Consider the following 25,002-nt stretch of genomic DNA (forward strand, 5'->3'; position numbering starts at 1 on the left):
GACACGAACGCACACACCCATTTACTTGATAATACCTGTAAAGCCGTAAAGTAGGCTATCTTTCAACTCAGGACCATAGCTCAGGACAGCGCCACTTCTCACAAATACAGACAGGATTGGAGATCAAAAGTTTAACTGACACGTAACCGCGATCAGAGGCGTTTTCATCCGAGAAACGCTGTGATTGGTGGATAGGATATGGAGCAGGCGACTGACAGCGACATAACCAATCACAGTGTGACAGACGCTTCACATAGCACCAACTACAATGTTTAATTTTAAATGAATGTAGCCTACTGGCAGTCTGGCACACACGTGGGTGCTCGGTATTTTCCGTGGGTGCTCGAGCCCCGGAGCACCCACGGTATCGGCGCCTATGCTGCCACACACACTTGCCTCATCAGAGATGGAGAGAGAACAAGATCTAGAGATGCCATTACATACAAACCATTGGGGTCAGTAAGATATATATATATATATATATATATATATATATAAAATAAATGCAGCCTAGTTGAGCACCTTGACTTGTTTTAAAAACATTAAAAACAAAATCTGATTGACCCCAAACTTCTGAACTGCAGTGCTCTACCCAAAATCACAAACATTTTGCTAAATGAAACTTATTTTAGGAACATTATGCATTTGTTTGTTTATTTCTTTTTTTCATTTGTGCTATTATTTTCATTAAAAATAAATAAAATCCTCCCAAATTACAGTAACAAAAAATCCAATTTATCGAGGATAAATTCTTTATTCAGATTTTGACTTAAAAGTGTCTTGGACACCACACACATGAAAAAAGATGTGTAAAAGAGACATGCAATTTATCATTTTATTTTATTCTGAACCGTATTATAATGTGAGTCAAAGTATCTCAAAACAGTCATAATTTACATGTTTCACATTCTCTGACCCTTTTATGAAACTACCGTACCTACATTTAAGCTGGTTGCATCCAAATTATGTCTGTCTTGCATTTGATTGATTTTTCATTCAAGTTTTTCATTTTGGCCCTTTTAAAGGGGTCATACTTTTTTCCATTTACATTTGTCCTATTGAAGTCCACTTATAATGTTCCACTTATTTCTAAAGTCCAACTAAAATGAATACATTACCTTGCAAATCCATCCTAATCACAGGCCAAATTTCTGACTAGTTATTCAATAGTTTTCAATAAATGCTTTTTTTAGACTGCAGAGGAAGTTCTGAAAGTTACAGAGTGTTTTCATAGTACACCACGCTCTTTGATCTCAAAAGATCATGGAAAACTTGACTCGTCATAATATGACCCCTTTAATATTAAACAGAAAAGTTTCGTTTAAAAGTTCAAAGTGGCTTTTTCTAACAAACGGCACCATGATATCTGATGTTTTCTGTGCATTTGACCTCTTGGACTGCCTCCTCACAATGCAGAAGCTCTGAACTAGAATGCGTTTTTATGATTAGGACTAGCTTGCACAGACACCAGTCCAGCACCTGAATCCAGAGCCTGGACTGCGTATCGATCAGTATTAATCTCCATAGCGTCCATGAGTGAGAGTGACAGAGGGAGAGTGATAATAGGCTGAATTTATGAGCTGTATGTGGTTGTTCACAGTGATTTATACTCCTAGTGTGGGATGACCTTCAGAGCTCTGGAAACAGTCTGTGTGCTGAAATCAAATGAATGACGTGACGTCGTGAAAGGGAGAGGAATCTTATGGATGTCAAAGAGTTAGATGAGAATCCTAACATCCTAATGTATAATCATGTTGTTACCATGAGAGACACAGAGAGTGTATTTGATACGACTATTTATGGTTTTGTTTTATTTTATTAAGAAATGCTTGTGAAGTGACTCTCGGAGCAGCTCTGGTGATGAATTTCATGTTTCCATGTCCTTAAATAGTGACACGGCAGACACTGAAAACGCATGCTTGAGTATGTGACGTAGATGAATCCATGGCACTCATTCACATAGAGACACGCAGAACATCATATTTAAAAAGCAGTCTTTTTACGAAAAAGAGTACGGCGAAAGAGTAGTATGTCCGAAAACATAGTATTCGAAAAACAGTTGACCTACAGTACTATTTCCAGTGAGATTCTGAAGTGTGCATACAGAACAATGGACACTTTACTATCCCCTGAGGCCACGGTAGAGGTCACTTGACAGTAACAACATGGCGGATGTAGTAGGTATTTTCATTCATACTACACACATTCCTACTATATAGAGTGTACTTTTTCATAATCCAAATTCAAATGAAGTACTTACTCAGACAGTACAAGATTTGAGACACAGTGCTGGAGAAAGCGATTGGTGTGTGTGTGCGTTCACCTTTATTTGCAGTAGAGATGTGCCAGGAGCGGTGCTCTCAAGTAAACTGATGTTATAAAGAGCCTGGCTGAAGATTGGCCTGTTGTCGTTCTCATTGATGAGATCGATGAAGACCCGAGCAAACCCCACATGCTCTGCCAGAGACTCGTTGGCATACAGCTGGAGAAAAGAGTGGCAATGAAACCACAGCCACCATCAGCATCAACAACATAACATAAAAGAACACCACAAACCTATAGAGGAAGCATTTTAAAGCATCATCCAAGATGAAAAAACAATGTCATTAAGTACTGAAAAGTATCAATAAAAAATATTGAATGAACTATTTTACATAGTATTTATGAGTTCTATGCACTGCATTGACAATATTATTGTTGCCAATGTCGAGTTTCAAATCAGTCATGAGGTTAGGATGCTCCCTCTGAAGACAGCTGCCTAGGCACTAAACAGCAAGACAGCTCACTGGATTGTGGAACAAAACCAAAATGTTAAATTAAAGTGTCTGTTTTATATCACTTTTATGAGACTTTTATATGATGGCGTGCTGACTTGTGTCTATGATGTTATTGCAATTAATCTGTTACAGTATATGATACATTTCTCAAATGAAGGCCAAGATTTTATTGGTTAAAGCTATTTTTTCTAATCATTTCAAACGAGGATAAAGTTATTACAGTTTGATGAAAGACAATGAAAGAGAAAAAAACATTCACCCAAGTGATACTCTCTCAAAAAGTCAATTTTTTCAGTTTCCAAATGTCTTATCAACGTGACTTTTAGTTGAATTAGAACAAATGTTTGCAAGAAACAAGGCTACAAACTGGTTGAGTTAGTGCCTGTTTGAAGGAATCTCCTGTACGTTTCTGAGTGTGTTTTGTGCCGGTGCAGATTGCAGTCATTTGTCAGTTCAGCTAGTCCATCGCTGTAGGGAGCAGCTCCAGTCATTTAAACTAAATCAACTGTAAAAACACAGCTGAACTCCAGCAGCATGACAGCACTGCCAATAATCGATTTGTATTTCATTTTTCCCAGTCAAAATCTCTGTTTATTTCCCTAAAAACACTACCCAAGAAAGGTCATCTAGTCACACTGTATTCTAAATGTTTCAATAAAAAGCAGCACTTGAGAAAAGCCAGAGCTTTACTGTTGTGCATTTAATGTGTAATGTTGTCTGCATCTCATTAAATTCTCCAGGCAAAGATGAAGAAGCTCCCTGAATCCAAGAACTGATTTTAACACACATCCTTTAAAAATTAACATAACATCAAATTTGATCACATGCATGTCCATGCAAATTCCTGATCTTATTCATCAGTGAATGTTATTCCAAAGCCCAAAAAAAAAAGGGCTCTTTAATATTATACATTTCCACCTGATTCCATTCTGGTGTTACACTCCTTTTTCATGATCCAATCAATTAAAAGCAAGTCCCATTCTATATTTTTTTCTTAAAAAATATTCATTTTTTTTATGTTGACTAAATATTCTGACAAATATCTGATCTCACAAATATTTGCATGAATTTGGTAATATCGGTAAATAAAGGCTTTCTTTCATGCATGTACAACTTCAGAGACATACAAATCTTTACAAATCCACCTGAGGTTCATACAATATAAAATTCACAGTATTCATAGATTGATTTATTGTTTAAATTTAGACAAATTACATGTGATAAATGGCATTAAATTTAACACATTTTGCCTAATACATATTTGCTTGTATATGCTGATAATGTAAGTATTTGTGACGATTAAAACATTAATATATGTGTGCCTGAACCACACTTAACATATACATATACACTACTGTTAAAAACTGTACTGTTTTTTTAAAATAAATACTTGTATTCAACATTCATTAAATCAAAAGTGACAGTAAAGACTATTAAAAGAATGCTTCTGCTAAAAATAGCAGTTTGCACAAAAATAAGAAATGTTTCTTGAGCACCAATCAGCATATTGTAATGAAGACTTTAGGTTTGCCATCACATGAATTAATAACATTTTAAAATGTATTAAAATAGACAATATTATTGTTTTTACTGTACTAATTGAAAATAATATTTAAACAATCTTATTGACCTCACACTTTTGAATGGCATCAAAAAAGAAGCTGATGAGACCACTCAGGGATTGAATAAGTGAGATTTGTGAAGTAAATCTGGATGAATGAATATGTGTTTTCAACACTCACAGAAAAGCTGTAGCTCCTGATGGTTTCGTAGTCCAGCGGGAAGGCCACACGCAGGCGGAGGTCAGCTCTGCCCTGCACTGCGGTGGGAGAGATGCTGAAGTGCTCAGAGTTATTTCCAGTCAGGACCACCTCAAACATGCTGTTCACCCCCTGTAGAGATAGACAGATTTTGCAACATTATTATTTTAGTTTATTATGCATGTCATTGTCCAGAGCTGAGCAGCAAATATTTCTCCTCCTCAGGTGTTTCTACCAGGCTTGTGCACAATTCAGAATTGAATTGAGAATGACTCCTAAATTCCAATTCAATTCTTGAATTTGAATTGAATTTGAATTGATGTCAAAAACAGGATCTAGAATTAAAATTCGAGTTTGAATTAAAGGAAGCAGAATTGCAATTCAAAAAAGAAATTCTAAGAAATTCATATAGATATTTTAAGTGAAGTGTTTAACAATGAAGCTTTACAGTATATGTCAGATATGATTGCATTACATATTCTATAAATGATATTAGTTTGAACTACTTGTACAGATTACATTAACAGGAAATATTTTCCCCCAGCAATGAATGTTAAAAGCTCTAGTCACAGAACAAATAATTATGTTTGATTTATTGTAATTGTAATTTTGTGCAACATGATAGAACATGACTCCCAGAATTACTTTAGTAAATCTTTAGAAGAAAAAAAAAACAATTTCAGGTGGACATTTGTTTATTTATATATATATAAATCAATTTCCTTTTAATTTGATTAGTAACTAACTAAATTACACATTTTACCTCAGTAATACAACTAATTACAATTACATTCATTTTGTAATTCAATAACATAATTTCATTACAGTTAACTCACTCCTCAACCCTGCATACATTTTGTTCTAATATATATATTAGTAAATTGATTTACATTGATAAAGTAATCCAAATAAAATAATCCAAACCACATTTATAATGGGTAACTTATAACAGTAAGCAATTACATTTCCAAAGTAACCTTCCTAACACTGAATGTATGTGAGATTCAACATTCTTTCTGTTGTGTGAGTAGGGTGAGCACCCGTCACGCTTTGTGTTGTACCGCACAGCATTTTCACCCCTTGTACCGCACGTCGCATATTGAGAAAATGTCCCGCATTTTTATCAGTCTGTTTGTTTTTAATTATCATATTAAGAAAATGTGCATGCGTTCTTTTGACTTTTTATGAAAGCATTTTATTTATTCTTTTTGCGCCGTAGTTTTTCACCTATATTTAACAGTGCTTCGTCAGAAGTACAAATACAACAGCCGTTTTTAAAATCATATCCAATGGTAAGGAGATAAAGAGTAGGAGTAAACACGGTCACTAGTAGGTTGTCAATCAAAATGTTGAGCGGTGATTCGTTCCATGTGTTCCCTGTCAGAAAACAAATGGATAATTCGGTAAATTAAATTTTTAATTTAACAGAATTTATCAACTTATTGCCTGCTGTAGTTGTTTTAATTCACATCCTTTCTAAAAATATGAAAGTGTTTGGTGTAATATATTCTTAATATATAAGGCTGTCAATAAACTAATTTCATGTTGTTCTATATTTTATTTGTTCATTATTTATTTTGTTGGATTTTAGTTGGACTTAGTCAGAACTGTTTCAAAAATAGTGATCTGCATGATACCTGCTGCCTTGCTCAGTGATGTTGAATTTAAATGGCAAGTAAAATAAAGACATGTTATGTTACATTGTGATGTAATTGTGTTGTCTGGAAGGGACTAAATAACAAAGAATTTTAATCAGCTGAAATGCAGAATACAAATGTTTTTATTAAGTTAAATGGACATTATATAACAGTTTCAGGTTATGTTTTAGTGTTGGTAACATGTCCCACATCGCCCCACATTTGGTTTGTTTGATGGTGGTCACCCTATGTGCGACTGTGTAGAATTTCTTTGAATTGCAATGAATTTAATTCCACTTCCTGTCATTCAAATTCAAATTCAACTTCCTGTGGGGCGGAGTCAATTCAATTCAAATTCAAATTCGTGAATTGAATGAACGCCAATTCTGAAATTCTGAATTTTGCACAAGCCTGGTTTCTACTAAGAACAAAAAAGCATCATTTCAAAAGAGACCTCAACTTCTTAGAGTGTCCTCACATTTGCCCAGATGTCAGCGATCAAAATTAAACATGGATCAAATATTTATCATCCAAATGTTCTGAGATGCAATCCACATTCATTTTAAAGTCAGCACTGAAGTTGCAATGGTATTTTTTTCCCTATTGTGACGATATGGGAATGCAATGGCTTCTCAAACAAGAAAAAAATGTAGGGCGGGACTTAATTTTGACTATGGGGAATTGATTGGATGGTTGTGGTTTGCTATTGGTGGATCTCATGTGAGTGACAGGTTGTCCCGCCCTCGCACCAGTAAACACGTCATCAGAAAAGAGAGGAGATGTTGCTGCAAGAGGGAGAGGAAGTTATTTTGATTAAACAATATGAAGGCACATTATTTTTTTTTAAATTATGTGCACACATAAATCATTAATAATAAATACTGCAATATTACATTAAAAAATATTGTCAATATTGTCAATATAAGCTCATTTGTGTCTACTTTCATTTCTTCCAAGGACTTTGAGAAACATCTGATAAGATGTTGATGCTTAAAGGAACCATGAGTGGAAACTTTATGACTAATAAAAAAGCAAAATTTAGCACCCACCGTCCATCACACCTGCAAAAAGTTCCTCTCTCTCGTCATTCTAACAAATGTGAGAGTGTGTTTTGACAGGGATTTTATCGGATGGACTCAAAATAAAACTTCAAACCTCACATAATAAAGTAATAAAATGTTCTGCAATAATCATTTCTGCCTCTTGTCGCTGTTACAGGTACAGAGAGATCCAGAGCAAATGGAGAGATGACAGGAAGTCCCTCATTAGTGTCATTCTGTCTTCCGCGAGGACGGTGCGGGGAAGACAGGACATATGGCAGGAAGTAAATTTAAAGATGACTCATCACTATCTTAGAAAGTGCAGTTTTATACTGTACACACACTGCATCACACACTCTGATTAAACACAATGCTAATATGTGAGTGAGACAGCTGGTGGTTACAGTGATGGCGAGGTTTGCTGACTGAAAACCACACAGTTGTGTGAGCTGTCACAACAACTTACAATGAGAAAAAATGTGGAATATAGTTCAGACGGAAAGTTAGACAAGCAATACTGACTCACCACCCCCCAAACACACACACAGACAGACATAAACACACACAAACACACTCAAAAAGCAATAATGTTACGCAGGGTGAGTAGAATCTGTGATTGATTATTGTGTGTGTTTACTGGCTGCTTATCTCTACTAAGTCCACACTTATCTGTCTCTACAATCACTTCATCTCTTCGAGTCTCCTTCTCTCTTTCTTTTTTTGCCGTAATCTCTCTCTCTCACACAAAAAAGGAGAAGATGGGTTGAGGGTTTTGCTCTTATCTGATCTCATACGCATACACAGGAACTGACAAACCAACATGGTTGGACCAGCAAACCCTGTATACTAGTATATGTGTTAGAGCTGGGTGATATAGTGAATGTTTAGGATGTATTCACAGTTATTTTCTGGCGATATAAAATTAAGCAACATTATGAACATCACAAAAGATTCAATGTGCTTTTTGTTTGGCCCTGAAGCTTCCTAAAGAGTGTGTCATTAGAGTAATTTACCAATTCTGTTTGCGACAGTTTTTTTGTTTATTATTATTAAAGTTACTTTGATCATTTGCCGGTTCCAACTTCTTCAGTTGCCACTTCTTCCTTGAGACTTGAAAATCGTTACAGTTTTTTTATGTTGGTTAATCAAATTTAATGTTGTTAAAAATTGTTCTTTCTTGGGTTTATTTAGTGAAAAACAGAGTGAAAAGAGTATCAGAGTTAAAATCTCAAGATATATTTACTAAAACAATTATAGAAAAAAATTAACTAAAAAAATAGAGATATGGGAGCAATATGGCAAACCAGAAATAGTTATCACATTTTACTCCATATACTGTATATATATACACTGTATATAAACTTTTTCGCAAATTATTGACGAGAAAAACTTTTTGATACAGTTTATGGGGTAAGTTGTCACATTAGCTCACAGGCTTCCAGACAATTTTGAGACCAAAAATTAATCAAACAGCCAAAACTGTAAAATCTAACATTTTTTATTGACCTTACTATTGTTTATTGTCTTTATTATATTAACTTGTTTATCAGTGTTGAGATTAACTTAAACTAAACCTATTAAAAATAATTTGTATTAATTGAAAAGGTGAAAAAATACCAATACTAATATTAAAATAAAAAAAACTTAAACTTAAAAGTAAATTAATGTTTTCTTGAAAACGAACTGAAATTAAATCAATTGAAGTAAAATAATACAATTACTAAAAATAAAAGTGAAAAATTAAAGTACTGAAAAGGAAAATAAAAATGAATAAATATGACAAAATGCAGAACCAAATTACTAAAACTTTTAAAATGAAAACTTAAAATATATCATTCATAATATATTCATAATATCATAAATATTAATAAATACTATAATAATATATAAATAATACATAATAATAAAACAATAAAAACCTTTTTTTATGCAACAGCTTTCGCAAAAAATATGATAGTATTGGAATTTAGTTTAAAGGATATCAAATAAAATAAAATAAAAAATAAAAACACTGCAAAAAAGAAAAGAAAAGAGCCTTTGTGAGTCAAAAACCAGATACTTGTGATAACTTCCCCGGTTTCCCCTACAGCCCAGTGCTAATATTTGTACCTACACATAAAAGCACAATGCTTAATGAAAAACACTGCTAACACACACATACACACACACACACACACACACACACACACACACCCCGCCGCCAGGTTCCATTTTGCAGGCGAAGCCGTTTGTGATCTCAACGTGGTGAATTGATCCGGACAGAGAAAATAGTTTCAGAGTTCAATAAACATTTACCCCGAGGTGTTTCCATAAAGACGAAAACACACAGAAAGAACAAGAAAATAATAGAGAGAAATTGAGTGTGTGAAATAACGGACGATAACCACAGACTAGCCCTCACTAAAGAGACCAGCACTCCAGGTTAATCTGAGGTATTCACTTCTTTTATTTCTCTCAGTTATAAAAATCCCTCCATCACGCCACTCCGCAGGCCGGATGCTGTAATTGAGGAGGAGAATGAAGAGCCGGAGGAAAAGTCTGACCGAATGAACGGCCACAAAACATGAGGATGGATAAAATGAGTTTGTGTCACCCGAACTCTTACAAACAAGCATAATCAAGAGATTCATTTGTTCAGATATTCTTCTCTGAATCATCCTGTTTTATGATCAGCAAATGATTGTAAACACAAAGCTACAAATGCAAATGCGACCCAACAAACACTATTTTTCTTAAGAGTTAAAAGTTTGTTGTTGTACAAACTAACTAGCGAGCTGCCGGCTGATTGTCGTGCGGATTGACAATCATTAATCCTGACTTTCATTCTGATCTGCATTAACCTTAATGCTAATGAAGAGACGCACGCTGCATTTGCTGACATAACACCTCATTATCTCTGAACAATCATCCATTTGAAAGCACGCTGCCGGAGATGCTGTAATGGACTATTGGAGTGATTTTATAGCTTTTAAGGTGATGTGTGTAATTTTTTTCTGTTAAAACACATTCTCCTGTCTTGGCTTAATATGCATAGACAACTACAAGCAAATGATTCATTGGTTGATTCCTGCAACAGAAGTAAACAATATGACTCTGTGGCATTTTTAAAACACTGAAATCAAAGATGACTCAGAGATTTATTTCTCATCACATTTTCTAGCAGCCACATAGAACACATGAGCAACTGCATAGAAATTTCCTATAGCAACAATCTAGAACACCATAGAAACGGCCTAAAAACCAAAATACACTGAAAAATGTTTTACTTTAAAAACATTTTCAGAAATTGTTACAAAAATACAAAGAAAAGGCAAGTAACACGTTGACTTAAACATGAAATTCTGAAGTAGAAATACTAGTTTCTTGTAAAACACACTCCAATAATCTTTAACATCTACAGTATAACACCTAGCAACTGCCTAGCAACCACCCAGAACACTCTAGAAATCACAGAGCAACACTCTAGCAACCTCTTAGCAATGCCCAAGCAACCACCCGAAAATCCAGCGTTTAGTTGATTCTGATAAGCGCTCATTGTCACAGTTGTAAACACAATGGCTTGCTTCTTCCATGAGCGGGTTTAGCTTCACGACATCTTTGTTTTCAGACGGACCGTTAAAGAATGCGACACACACGTCTCCCGGACATCTTGTAGAATTCAACCAATCAGATGACGACTTCGAAAATGCTGGGCTGTGTCCGAAATCCCTCCCTATACCCTTAAATAGGGCACTATTTGTAGTGTTGTCTGAAACCACGGTGGACGTTATCAAGTGCAATCATCCAATCCCACAATGCACTGCAAGAGTGTACAACCAATCTACGCACAACGGCTAGAGAATAACCATAATGGACGAATTCCCGCGTCAAATTAGAAGATGTCGCCCGCAGCTGAATCTTCCATTCATCCATTTTCCAAATCACGCCCACGGACCACTGGATGATCGTCAGATGCATAGGGCACACTAAACTGGAAACACTTCAGGGCGGTGTTCAAAATCACCCCTTAAACCCTCATTCACTATTCCCTACATTACTCCACTAATATAGTCCACTTGAAGAAGTGGTTTGGAAAATGGATGGATGGAAGGTTCAGCTGCAGACACCATCTTCTTGTCAGACACGGGGCTAGGCTGAGACTGGGACTGTCCTGACCACACGCAAGAACCCAACTCTTTTTTGCCCAACACCGTGCCGTGTACTATAAAGATCCACCTGACAGCTTCACCTGGGATGAAAACACACAGTAAAGGCAAACCATCCAGCACATATCTCTATCCATATTCAAGACCACTAACTGTCAAGCACTGCAGAAGAGAAGAATACTCTCGTCACGTTTGTGCTCTTAAAAGCCTGGAACGTAGGCGACACGGAGGATGACGCTCGAGATCGATGACGGAATTAGATCGGCGGTTAAAATAACCCCTTATTTTTGTTTGGAGCGCTTAGAGAGCCATTGTAGCTGATGGTTGCTATTTAAAGAGCCATTCAATATGCAGGGATGTCAACACTCTGGCCATAAGCGTAATTGCTCGTCCATTTGCCTGAACCACTACAGAGAAGATAAAAGCTGCCTGTCACACTCATCAGCAGGAAAGTTTGAAGATGAACCATACAGAGAAAGTTTGGAAACATGGTAAGAAATCCTGGGTAAGACACATACTAAATGGGTTAGTAAGTACGTGTCGTAGAGATGCCAATTTAAAATGTTCATTTAGAGCAATTAAAGTAATAGTCTTTTATTCCCCCCTCATACATTTTTTTTTTTTCAAAATATAATGTCATTAATTTGATTTCTAAAATTAAATTGATTGGCAGTGATATTAACCACCGTCATAAATACAGCTTGATGCACTGAAACCCAAAGCTGAACTGTAAAGGAGAGAGCAGGGAAGCTTAAACATCAATCCCCCAAAAAACACTCGGCTTGAGCCCAAGAAGCCTCTTTAAACACATGCACACAACGGCTGAGGTGATTACTGAAATCTCAGATCCTCTGGAAGACTGTTGTTCATCTTGCATTAGGATCAGTCAAGCCTCACTGTATTGAAGAGCTGCCATCTCTATTCGCCTGTGTGTTTAGAAAGTCTTGTGCTCAGAGAGCTGAAAATGCCTCTAGTATGTAGCTGGTGCTGTACTTCTTGAGTAAGAGGAAATGCCCACTGCTCAAAAGAAAAAAAGAGCTGTTTATATGCCCTCAAAGACAGGACAGTAAAATGTTTGAGTTAGTGACAACACACTTCCTCTTTTTTAATTATCTTTATATATATATATATATATATATATATATATATATATATATATATATATATATATATATATATATATATATATATATTAGGGGTGTAACGATACATGTATTCGTATTGAACCGTTCGGTATGAGGCTTTCGGTTCGGCAATCGGTACGCATTACAAACCGAACGATTCGTTGGAGCATTTTTCCTGCTGACCAAAATCCACAATCACAATGTTGCGCAAAATCAAATGGCAAACGTAATCAAAGCGGAACGAAACTGTGCTACTCATTATTTTGTGCTTCACGGATCGTTTATCAGTTCGGACCATCAACATCAGTGCAGCGCGAGCCGATCTTGATCCAGCGACACTGTTAAACACAGCGCTGAGAGTGGAGAATTCAAATGCTTTGTTTACTGGATCTAAGAAATAACATCGCTGCGAGATCTAGTGAGAAGCATTAACATTTCTCTGTTATTAACAGATCAAACAGCGCTGACGTGGAAACAAGGAGAAACATTGTTCCATGAATGAACTAGTTATAGGTTTTAAGTCCACAGATCAGCAACATTCACCATGGGTTTACTGTAGTAACACTCACTGTAACCATGAACGTTTGGCAGAAATAGTAAAATGCTTTCAAGTACATCATACATCTTTTTCCAGGACTTCAAAACTCAAATATGATCATATTTAAATGTTATTTTTAATGTGATGACCAAAACATTATTTGTTCATCCTTCAAAGATTACCCCATTTATAAAACTAAAAGTTTCAAGATGTAGGAAAACTCACACTTATTTAAAAATAATTTTTCTTTTAATAAATAGGAAATTTCTATGGCATTTTTCTTTTTGCTGTATCGTATCTAACCGAACCGTGAATTTTGTGAACCGTTACACCCCATATATATATATATATATATATATATATATATATATATATATATATATATATATACATACATATATTTTCATAATTAATAATATATGTTCAGAAGAGCATTCTACTCTTTCTGCAGAACAATATATGTATATTGTGCAAAGTATGCAAATTTCCTGCGTTCATAGAACACCTAGATGACATTTCCCAGAATAAACATCATAAATTGGATAATTCAAACTCTGAAATCTGATTTTTATGATATTATATAACAAATGAATACTTCAGCAAATCTCGCAATTGTGAGTTATAAAGTCCAGTTCTGAGGGAAAAAGACTTTTTTTCCTACAGAGAGACTGACGCAATTGCTATAAACTCCCAATTTTGAGAAAGTCAGTTCTGCAATTCTGACCTTTAAAATTGCAATTGTGAGTTTATATCACGCAATTGTGAGAGTAAAAAAAGTCAGAATTGTGAGATAAAAAGTCGTAATTACAATTTTAATTTTTTATTCAGTGGCGGAATCAAGCTTCCTTAATTATGAATTACCTTATAAAAAATAAAAGAGTTGAAAAAAAATACAGTATACATGTATATGTTAGTCAGTCTCTCTCTCTCTCTCTGTAATTTGAACCAGGAATCAATGTCAAGTTGACTCGTGCTGCTCTTATCTCTGATTGATTCTGCTGGTTAGCGATAATTTGTTGCTGTATCTCACCTACTCAAAAGCAAATGAATCTTCTGTCTAAATGGGGTCCTGCTGTATTAGATGACTTGTGAGAGACCAGGGATGTATATCAGAGTGTGTTTGTTTGTGTGCTGGTTGTGAGATTTTATAGCAGATCTGAAGGTCTTTCATCCAATCCGAATTTAGAGACTCTTCAAAACCGACAATGAACGCCTGACATAACAGTAAATCTTATTTGTGTACAGTAAGTGTACTCCCTCTTACTACAGAAACTTACTATCTTAATTCTTGACTTGATTTGAAAAATATATATTTCCTAAGTGAAGGTTACTAAACAGATAAGATAGATTTCCAAGTTTTCCAGTATAAAAGCTATGAAAATGTGTCAAACACAGCAAATGATGCTCATGAAAGCAAGAAACATCCAGCACATTTTATCAGGACCTTGACTAGCGTTCCCTACGGACATTGATATTCATAAGCCATAATATTTAAATAACTCTTAACTGGATACACAGCCTAGGCAATATATGTCTCCCTCATAACTCAGCTTTTACACTTACGTACAAATCAAACACTTCAAAACTGCTAAAAAAATACATGATGCTAATTTTTTGTTGCGCAACAGATTTCGAGAAAACCTGCTTAACTGACATTAAACTGACATTTACTAATTTAAAATAACATGTTTAGCAAGCATGGTAATAAGTAGTAAAGCAGTGTTGTTGTTTTATTATTATTATTATTGCTTTTATTATTCAAAATAAAATTAATTAATTAATATAGTAATAAAATGTCATCAAATTCTAATAATTCTATTAAATTCTTTATTATAATTTCAATAATTCTATTTTTTTTTTACTTCACGCCATGCCAAAAACACCAAATTCATTTTAATACAAAAAAATGTTATTATGCTCATCATAAAAAAAGTGACCATGTATGAACTGAAATTGAATGAATTTTTAATCATCATGTAACAGACACTCAACTCATTGCATTGTTTCTGAGCTAGTGAAATAAAAATGGCACATTTATCACCAGCAAATACATTGTGAAAATTCCCAGGGATCAAGGTGAGGAAGTCAGCCATTTCAACTGACCTGGACCTGCTATTCACATACAACATGAACTATAAGTGCTGACTCTAAAAATGTGTGGATGGCACTGTCAAAAACTGCTTACAGGTTGAAAATAATTAGCGTGGAGTTAGGCGAGCATGTTGCTGCTGACTTGAGCACTTTACAGCCAAGGGAGCAGATTCAGAAGAGTGACTAGTTTGAAGCTTGACTGATAGGGGGTGAGCAGGTGAGAAAGGTTGACATTTGACTGATTCAAGCTCGTTTCAGAACTACTGCCATGAAGGGGTGAAGTGAGACCGGTCAGAAGGAGAAAATGTCATGTTCATGGAAATTGGAAACCGCAAAGAAGTTTCTGCGAACAACTTTTTTTACTCATAGGAATTTTAGGAAGAAACAAAGTCAATGTACTATAGACATGCTTGTCCATCTGAATATTTAATGTCAGTGAAATCATTTGAGGTCAAAATATTCTCCTTTAAAAGTTTGTATGCGTGTATGTCTCACCTCATCTTTGTCTTCGACCTGTATGTACAGAGGCAGAGCGAAGCCGACCTGCGCCAGCTCGGTGATCAGGACACGATACTCAGAGCTGTTAAATCTGGGCGGATTGTCATTTTTATCGATCAGCATGATGGTGAAGGTGGTCATGACGGTGGCAGACGTGGGCGTGCGGTCCTCATTCAGCTCTGTCGCCTACACAGAGACAGAAAGACATTTTTAATGCTCTCTCAATACAGCAGGGTCAAAAGAAGACTGCAAGGGAAATCTGGAGAACTGGAAATAAAGATAACATTTATTACACACAAGATTTTAAACAATTTCAATTCAGTAAGAACTATTTTCAGAGAATTTGTGACACTGATCATGTGACGATGTTCTTATTTCCACTGAAGAACAAGATGGTCTTTGGGATCCATCTCAAATCATCTTGGAAAAAGACAGGATCTGCCCATTTTACTCTCATAGGTGAGTATCAGCTTAATAGAGGCGTCAGAACGGTGTCCTGGTGCTGTTTTGACTCTTTTACACATTTTATAAACTTTTCACAAGTTATCAGCTGATAAAAATAGCATCATATGTATACACATACAACGAACGAGCACATTAGTCCAGCACACAGCATTGTTTTGGATGTTCGGTAAGTTCTGTGGCAAAATATACATCATAAAAGCCCATTGCAGCCCTCTACAATGCGAGTAAATTTCACTCTGGGCGACTAAATAATGTCAATCATTAGCCATTGGCTAATAAATTCTTAGATTTTACTCGCCAGTGTGTGTGTTAGATGCCAAGTATAAGTTTGGCATAGATATATTTTCACTCGCTGAACACACTGTGAGCGCTTGGGAGCTACGCTCTCCTTCAAGCGAGCTGTACTAGGCTATTTCAAATTCAGCTCAGCGTATTTGACGTGAAGGCGCGTGACTCGCCATCGCGTTTCTCACACACGCAAAGAGAGAGAGAGCGAGAGAGAGTCTTATATACCACGCAAAAGCAACACACTACATGTAAACTATATTCTTGTTTGTATTTTCCTGTCAAAAATAACTGAGTTCAACTGGAATTATTCAGCTTTATAAGAACAAGCAGAAGATATGCCGGTTTCTCCGGTAGTGGGCGGAACTAATGCGCAAACGGCAATCTTATTGGATGGCACTCATCCCTGTTTTAATTTCAGCAAATCAGAGCAAACGAACGCTGACAAGGTGATTAACATTCATGAACCCAGCAGCTCATGTGTTGTAGTCCTATACTATATTTTTTTAGTCTATGGTTTTATATTGTCATTATTAGTAGTAGAATTAGTAGTAGGATTATCTTTTAATAATAATTACTATTATCAATTAGGCCTACTATTATCTTTTTTTTACAGAAACACTGAATGACCAACAATATCTTAAGCACCACCACCAGTCCTAAGTTCAATTAAAATGAGAAAATATGCATGATTATCAAGTTTTAGTTCTAATTAATAAAGTTCTATTATTAAATAGGCTAATGTTTGATTATCATAATATAATGATTGATTGACTGATTTTAAGAGTGTACATTTATATATTTTATAAACTGTACCATTTTTGGGTGACATGTCTGGTGAGTATGCTGGCCATGCAAGAACTGGGATGCGCATTTTAGAATGGCATTTTATTGTGGCCAGCCTAAGGCACACCTGTGCAATAATCATGCTGTCTAATCAGCATCTTGATATGCCAAACCTGTGAGGTGGATTGATTATCTCAGCAAAGGAGAAGTGCTCACTAACACAGATTTAGACAGATTTGTGAACAATATTTGAGAGAAATAGACCTTTTGTGTACATAGAAAATGTCTTAGATCTTTGCGTTCAGCTCATGAAAAATGGGGGCAAAAACAAAAGTGTTTAGTTTATAATTTTGTTCAGTGTATATATATATATATATATATATATATATATATATACATATATATATATATATATAACCCTGCAAGCCAAGCACATCCAAGCTAAGCTAAGAGCGAGCCTCAGACAGCTGACGTTGAGAATGAATAACACAAAACGGAACTATGTTACATAATTAGCAATTACAGACAGAATCATATTATCAAAAGTCTAGATATTTAATAAATGAACACAGCTAGCAGAGGATCCATCCATTCAACCTTTAATTTATTATTTTGTTGACTAATCATTTACAACTGAGTACGACGATAATCAAACATCATACTTTATACAACACCATCCTCCATCATTCTAATATGATGAAAACATTAAAAGTAGCTCTAGAAAAAGCAAAGGAGAAGCAAAAGAAAGGAAAGAGAGAAGAGTGACAGAGAGAGACAGTAGGAGATACGAAACAAGAGAGGAACGGATGTGATAATAGAGGGAATCTGGCAGTAAGTCGCATTAACGTTTAGTCTTCAATCTCCTCCATTTGTTCAGCTCTGACTCTTTATTAAATCAGAGGGGAGGATTCTGGGAGAAATCCCACAGGTCTGCCATAAATGGGGGCACACGGGGGCCAGACAGACACAGGCAATAAAATTTAGGATGAACACATCTTATCGACAGGAAACAATTGCTTTCTTCCCTCCCTCTCTTTCTCTCTCTCCTCCTCTTTTTGAGTGATAGAGTTGGACTCACAGAGAAATCGAAAGGAATAATGGTGTTTTGTGAAGGAGGGATGCAGGGTGAATGGAGGATGGAGGTGTGGTGATGCTGCAAGTCCAGGTTAATCACGAATTGTGTCGTTTAACACCCCCTTGCACATCTCTTCTCTATCCTTCCGTATAATAAATGCACTGACCTCCAGCCCAATGTACTTCAGCCTATCCAAGCTCTGTGAAGTTGAGAAATTAGTTTTATTACTTTTCACTTCAAATCAATAATGCCACCAATAAGAGAGAGGTAGACTGAGAGAGAGAGAGAGTAAGGCAAAATGGTAACGAGAAAAAATATATATAAAGGAGCAGAGGCTCAGGAGAGAGAAACAGATAATGAAAATCTATAACTTATGAATATTTTGTGAGCTTTTTCTTGCGCTTGCTTTGTTTTGAGTTTCACTTTTCGTGGCAATCATTGATTTCAATTTAGAGAACTACAGCTGTGCAGTTTATGTCTGCAAATAGAGCAGAAGAATCCAAAACGCATTTATGAAACTGTCCGGACGGAATTATATATAATATTACAGGGAGAGAAAGAGGCTGTAACGTTTATAGTTACGGTTACAGTTTCACTGGGTTCTGTTCTTGTTTTGCCTGCCTGAGTTAGTTAGTTTCCACACACGTTTCTGTTCACTTTGATTATTATTATATTATGTTCCCTATGTATTTAAGCCCTGAGTTTTAGGGAACTTTACATGACAACAATATGCTTAAAACGTAAGCAGACGTTGTTTCTGCGTACAGACGACACCATTGTCAAAACGATCCCCACTCACACGGATCCGCGAAAACGGCTAAAAACGCTGTTTTCTGCTGCCAGGCCATTAGATGGCGATGAAACACTATAGACTGACCACGTAATACGCATGTGCATGACGTCATCGTCTTCAGAGATTCGCATTTCTGTTGTTTACATGGAGAAAAGAACTTGCGCTTTGAAACCCGTTGTCAAAACTTTGCATTTTCAGGCACCCAAAACACCATTGTCGTGTAAACGAACAGCCACAACGCATAATAACCTTACATTTTACGTTCTGTCGTATAAACAGCCCCTTATTCTGTTCCTTTGTCAGCTATCGTCAATGTTTGGTTATATCTCGTGATTTTTTCTCGTGAACATGTTCCCTTTTTGGACCTCTTATTAATGACTGTTTTTGTTTCTCTGCACCTTCTTCATGCGCTTTATTACATAAGGCAAAGCCAGCAATAATGAGGGAACATTTAAATGTAACAGTAACTAAAACTTGAGTGAAACATCCTTATAGAACAGAATAGTCCTTGCTCTGAAACCTGCTTATTTAGATAGAAGTGTCCATTCAAAACAAACACAAAAACAGATCGTCTCAGTACTGCATGATTGATATGTACTTATCCTTTGACAAAGAGTCAGAATGGGCTATTGTGCTATTGAGGCTGGGTCCTGTTACATAATTCATAATGTTATTTGGTCATATATTTGTCACTGCGGTTGTGCTTTGGAAGTTAAAATAAAGCATAGTCGAATTTAGGTTTTGTGCAAATCTACCGACACCAGCAGCAGTTCAATGGTGTCTTATCAGAGCAGAGGCGATAATGATGGCTATCATGACGTCTGTGTCAAATCCAGAGAAATAATGACAGACATCTACAGAGGCCACAATCTCCACCAATCTTTTGGAAACCGAATCCCACACAACACTTTCTGGACATTTTCAGCTCAATAAAGCGCTAATCTAAAACAGCTCTTTTTTGGGGGGGGTGTCTGAAGATTATTTATTAGTAAACAGTATTTCAGCTGTATGCACACCTGTTACTGCACATCAGTGGAATATATACACATATTTAGTAATACATAAACATACATGAAGACTAGAATGGTTGCTGAAACTCGCACACACAAGTTACATGATCCTTCAGAAATAATTCTACTATGCTGATTTTGTGCTCAAGAAACATTTCTTCTACAGCTGTGCTGCTTAATATTTCTTGTGGAAACCACGATAACTCAAACCCAAACTTTATATATATGGTCTTTATCAGAATTATTTTAAAGGGTCTAAACTGAAGTCTGTCTGCTCTTCCCTTTAGTTCCTTTTCTCCCTCTCCCTCATCACCAGTGTGTGTGTGTGTGTGTGTGTGTGTGTGTGTGTGTGTGTGTGTGTGTGTGTGTGTGTGTGTGTGTGTGTGTGTGTGTGTGTGTGTGTGTGTGTGTGACTATTTCAGGAGCCTCTGCTAAACTGAGCACTCAGGGATTGAGAGACTGGAACAAAGCTTTCCTGCCTGAGGTCTATAGGGACACACTTTCTGTCTCTCTCTCTCTCCCCTCTAGTGCTTGGCCCTGGCACTGTCAGCGGGACACTGAGATAACAATGACATCACACACACACACACACACGCACACACACACGCACACACACACGCACACACACACACACACACACACACACACACACACACACACACACACACACACACACACACACACACACACACACACACACACACACACACACACAGGTGTCTGTCACATGGTCACTCATTCCAACTAGCTACAACAGTAGACTAATACATTTTTTGGTCATTAAAGAAAAGAGTTCATTCTAAAAAATAAAAAAAATCCAAAAGATCCAAAGAGCATCTGAGCGTTTGTAAAAGGAATGGACATGATCAATGTCACAAAAATACTTATTTGTATTTGATTAGTGACCTAGGTATAGAATCTGGATCTGAAAAACAGAATGTGACAAAAATATAATAATAAAATTGAAATCTGTTTTTAATATAATGAAATACATGAATGTCATGAAACTTGTGAGATATCTATACACATTATGTGTACACAATGTCATGATATATGAGAGTTGCATGCTTCTCTAAAAACACTAACATGCACAGCGAACCTGGAAAATCCAGTTCAGTTCAGTTGAAGTGTTTTACATGTTTGTAATGGCTAAGCAATGATAGTTAAAAATGTATTTAACACTCCAGGGTCAGTGAGACCTTTTCACACACTGACCCTGATAAACTCAATGTGGGTAAACGGCTCGATAAATTACAGTCACATTCCTTAAACATTTACAGTAGAATCAATACTGCATTTGGCAGAGATCCCAATGATTTCTGTGCAGGGGATGAGAGACTAACCAGAACTACTATAGACGAGAATTTCTGGAAACAGAACAAATCTTCTTATATGTGATTTTATTCCTCACTTAAAGTCAGTGTTGACCTTGAAACATCACAGAATAGATTTTAATAATGCATTAGAGGATTTGAATCTCACAAAGGGTTGAAAGACTTATAATAAAAGGTTTTAAGAGCTTAAGGATTTTAACTATTCTGATTCCAATTCCACTGAACGATTCCAGTTTCTCAACAAATCAATGAATAGTTCTTTTGGAACTACTGAGGAAGCATTTGTCCAAACTATATTTTAAATAAAAACAATTGTATTATTTGTATCATCATTATTATTATTTTATATTATTATTTAAGTACCAAAATATATTTTCTGAATGTGTATCTTTTTCTAATAAGGCAGAGCGAAGACGTTCAAGAACTGTTAACGAAACCAAACGTCATAAAAAAATGGGACCGTTTCTGAACAGGAATATTGAAATTGAACAAATCTTTTTGTAAAGTTCAAACACATTTTTTTAATTCCACGTGAGCTCCTCCACCTCTAGCTTTGAGTCGCACCTTCACAGTGATGGTGAATCCGGATGAGTACAGCGGGTTCTCCCGGTCCAGCTGTCCGCTCACTGTCAGAGATCCGCTGATGTAGTCGAGAGCAAACATGCTGTTGGTATTACCTGATGAACAGAGCAAAAGAGGATTGTGAATTATTGTGGCAGTATTTGGGTCAAACGATGTTTCTGTTTGCACAGGATACTGCCATATTAAACCCAAGAGTTTGTACCCTGGTTAACCTTTGACTTTTTAGCATTAAGATTTTTTAATTATTGGGAGGTCATGATTGTCAAGTGGTTAAATATCCGAGCCCAAACTCAAAGGTTGTAGGTCAAAATCCTCAGAGGTTTCAGCAAAGCGGAGGGCCGTTGAGTTCCCCAATCACCATTCTGCCCTAGAGCAGGGCACTTAACCTCCGCTCCAGGGGGAAGGTCCCTATCGTCAGCTTTAAAGGTATTCATCAGATCATTCTTATCATGTAAATTAGGGCTGGATGTTATGTGAAAAATAAAGTGGTTTAACTTGATCCAAAAAATGGTACAAATTTGTGAATCAATAAGAAGGCAGGGTTATAATTATTATTATAGATCTATCTATCTGTCTGAAAGGCCTAAAGCTTCAAACTTCAAGGCTTTGTTTTTATAGACAACAATTAGTTACATTACTTCTTTCAGTTCCAATTCATTTAAATTCTACCTTATTGTGTTCAAATTTAAATTGCAACTAAACACCCTTTTGCACAGGATCTGAATAGTAATTTAGAGGCATTCTCAATTTAATTCTGTACCACATTATTTAATATATTAAAGCTCCAGTAGGTAGCTTTTGTAAACAAATATTTGTTAAAACTGTCATTATGTCCTGACCATAGAATATGAGACAGATAATCTGTGAAAAAAATCAAGCTCCTCTGGCTCCTCCCTGTGGTCCTATTGCCATTTGCAGAATTACACCGCTCCCGGTCAGAAACAACCAATCAGAGCCAGGAGGAATGTCTTAGCAGTGTCAATCACGCTCGTGTACGCGCTGATCACCCCTCTCTTGCACAGCGCGTGCGCGTACCGTCGTTCGTGACTCTCCTGTTCGAACTCGTTCATCCAAATGAACGAATCTTTTTTCGAGTCATTTCGTTCATTCAACGAACGAAATTACTCGAAAAAAGATTTGTTCATTTTGAACGAGTCTTTTTTGGAGTCATTTCGTTCATTCAACGAACGAATGACTCGAAAAAAGATTTGTTCATTTGGATGAACGAGTTCGAACAGGATCACGAACGTGCATCACAGAACAGAGCAAGGCAAGCATTTGTGCTTATAAAACTTAAAGTTTTTTATTTATTTTTGAAATGACCGATCGTTTCGCTAGATAAGACCCTTATTCATCGTCTGGTATCGTTTAAAGCCCTTTGAAGCTGCGCTGAAACTGTCATTTGGTCCTTGAAACGTTTGTGTCCTATTGAAGTCCATTATATGGAGAAAAAGCCTGGAATGTTTTCATCAAAAACCTTAATTTCTTTTCGACTGAAGAAAGAAACACATGGACATCTTGGATGACATGGGGGTGAGTAAATTATCAGCAAATGTTTTTTTTTAAAGTGAACTAATCCTTTAACGTCATCTTACTAGCTATTTATAACTTATAGAAAGAGTGCAATCTTATAAAGTTACATGTATTGCAAAATACATAATAATTTGAGGACCAAGTTTGTAGTCAAAGTATGAGCAGGCCATAGTCAATGTAAAGCATATTGTTGACGTTTATTAGTGAATGTTCCATAATTGTTTATAATCCACCGTCATCGGTGGTCCTGCTTACTAGCCTGCGCGTTCACGGCAGGCTCCGCTGTGGGGGAGGAGCTGTGGAGGGAGGAGCTGTGGGGGAGGAGCTGTGGAGGGAGGGCTGTAGCGCAGCAGAGAGCAAGGGGGTCGGACCTGTAAGTTGTGCTTCTTCAAATTTTCAGGCTAAGTCAACATTTTCTCAAAACTCCCTACTGCAACTTTAACCATCTGTTCAATGGATTTCCAAACAATAATGACTACGGTATAGGGCTGGACGATTTTGGCTAAAATCATAATCGCGATTAATCAAACAAGTTACCTCGATTACGATTATTGAACGATTATTTAAAAAAAAATCTTTCTCATGTGTCACTGGCAAGCGTATACTGTAAATATGTTCACGGTTATTTTTTTTAATGAAAGAATGCATAATCCTATCTTTGTGATTCTAAAATAAGGAAACACACAGATAGCTTTTAATGCTTACTTATTAAATATTTCAAACAATTGAATCAAACAAAGCATACAATGCTTGAAATAAAAACGTCTTATAAAAAAGTAATTAAGTTTTAATGTAAAAAGAAAGTTTCCTAAAAATGTAGAAAATTGTTATTTTTGTAAACAAAATAAATTATTGTAAATATTGCCATCTTAAAAGTAAAATATAACTTGTATAAAACTAAAAAAACTATCCTTTTCATATTGTGTAGCATTTGTAAATGCTTGTGTTATCGAAACCTGCTTTGTGGAGTGGAGGCACTTGTTGGGCGTTTGTCAGTCTCTCTCTTTTTTCGCGTGTTTCTTTGGTACAAGCGGCTCCTGTTGCTGAGTTGACTCAGTGTTTGAGTTCCCTTTCACACAGAGATTCCGGAAAATACACGAATAAAGTGGCCCGGGATTTGACCCGGGTTCGATTGACAACCCGCAAAGACACGTGACATGTCCCAGCGACGTCTATAGTTTGCTTATGAGCTGCGATTTCTCTCGAGAAACCAGCTTGTGCATTTTTTTTCTCTGATTCGATCATAAACTAGCGCATTACGAACCGTTTCACGCTGGCGAACGATCCCGGCTTGGCGCCATCATTAGTCTACGACACGGCATTGATTATGGCTTTTGTTCACACAGCGCACGTTCCGGGACTGAACACGGCAATGTTACTATGTCCCCAACTTGGCATCAATCCCGGGTCGTGTTTGCGTTCACACAGAAGGTGTTTGTTCTGGCAATTTCCCGGGATCAACGCGCTGTGTGAAAGGGGCTCATGTTGCTTCAATGTCTCAGACTGGACGGGGCGGAGTTACGTGAATA

General features: G+C 36.4%; 1 protein-coding gene across 2 annotated transcripts in view; it reads right to left on the bottom strand.

Moving 5' to 3' along the window:
- Nucleotides 1-25,002, bottom strand: part of cdh23 (cadherin-related 23) — a 294,684-nt gene that overhangs the window by 105,584 nt on the left and 164,098 nt on the right. For both annotated transcript variants that reach the window (XM_077196907.1, XM_077196908.1), the window contains exons 10-13: nt 21,923-22,035; nt 15,608-15,796; nt 4,520-4,669; nt 2,324-2,482 (exon numbers count right to left, since the gene is read on the bottom strand). In XM_077196907.1, coding sequence (XP_077053022.1) covers nt 2,324-2,482; nt 4,520-4,669; nt 15,608-15,796; nt 21,923-22,035 — 611 coding nt within the window. The remainder of the gene's footprint in view (nt 1-2,323; nt 2,483-4,519; nt 4,670-15,607; nt 15,797-21,922; nt 22,036-25,002) is intronic.

This window comes from Siphateles boraxobius, unplaced genomic scaffold, assembly GCF_051911475.1.
Source record: "Siphateles boraxobius isolate OS27281-9 unplaced genomic scaffold, OSU_SipBor_1 37, whole genome shotgun sequence".
In the NCBI taxonomy this organism is placed as follows: Eukaryota; Metazoa; Chordata; class Actinopteri; order Cypriniformes; family Leuciscidae; genus Siphateles; species Siphateles boraxobius.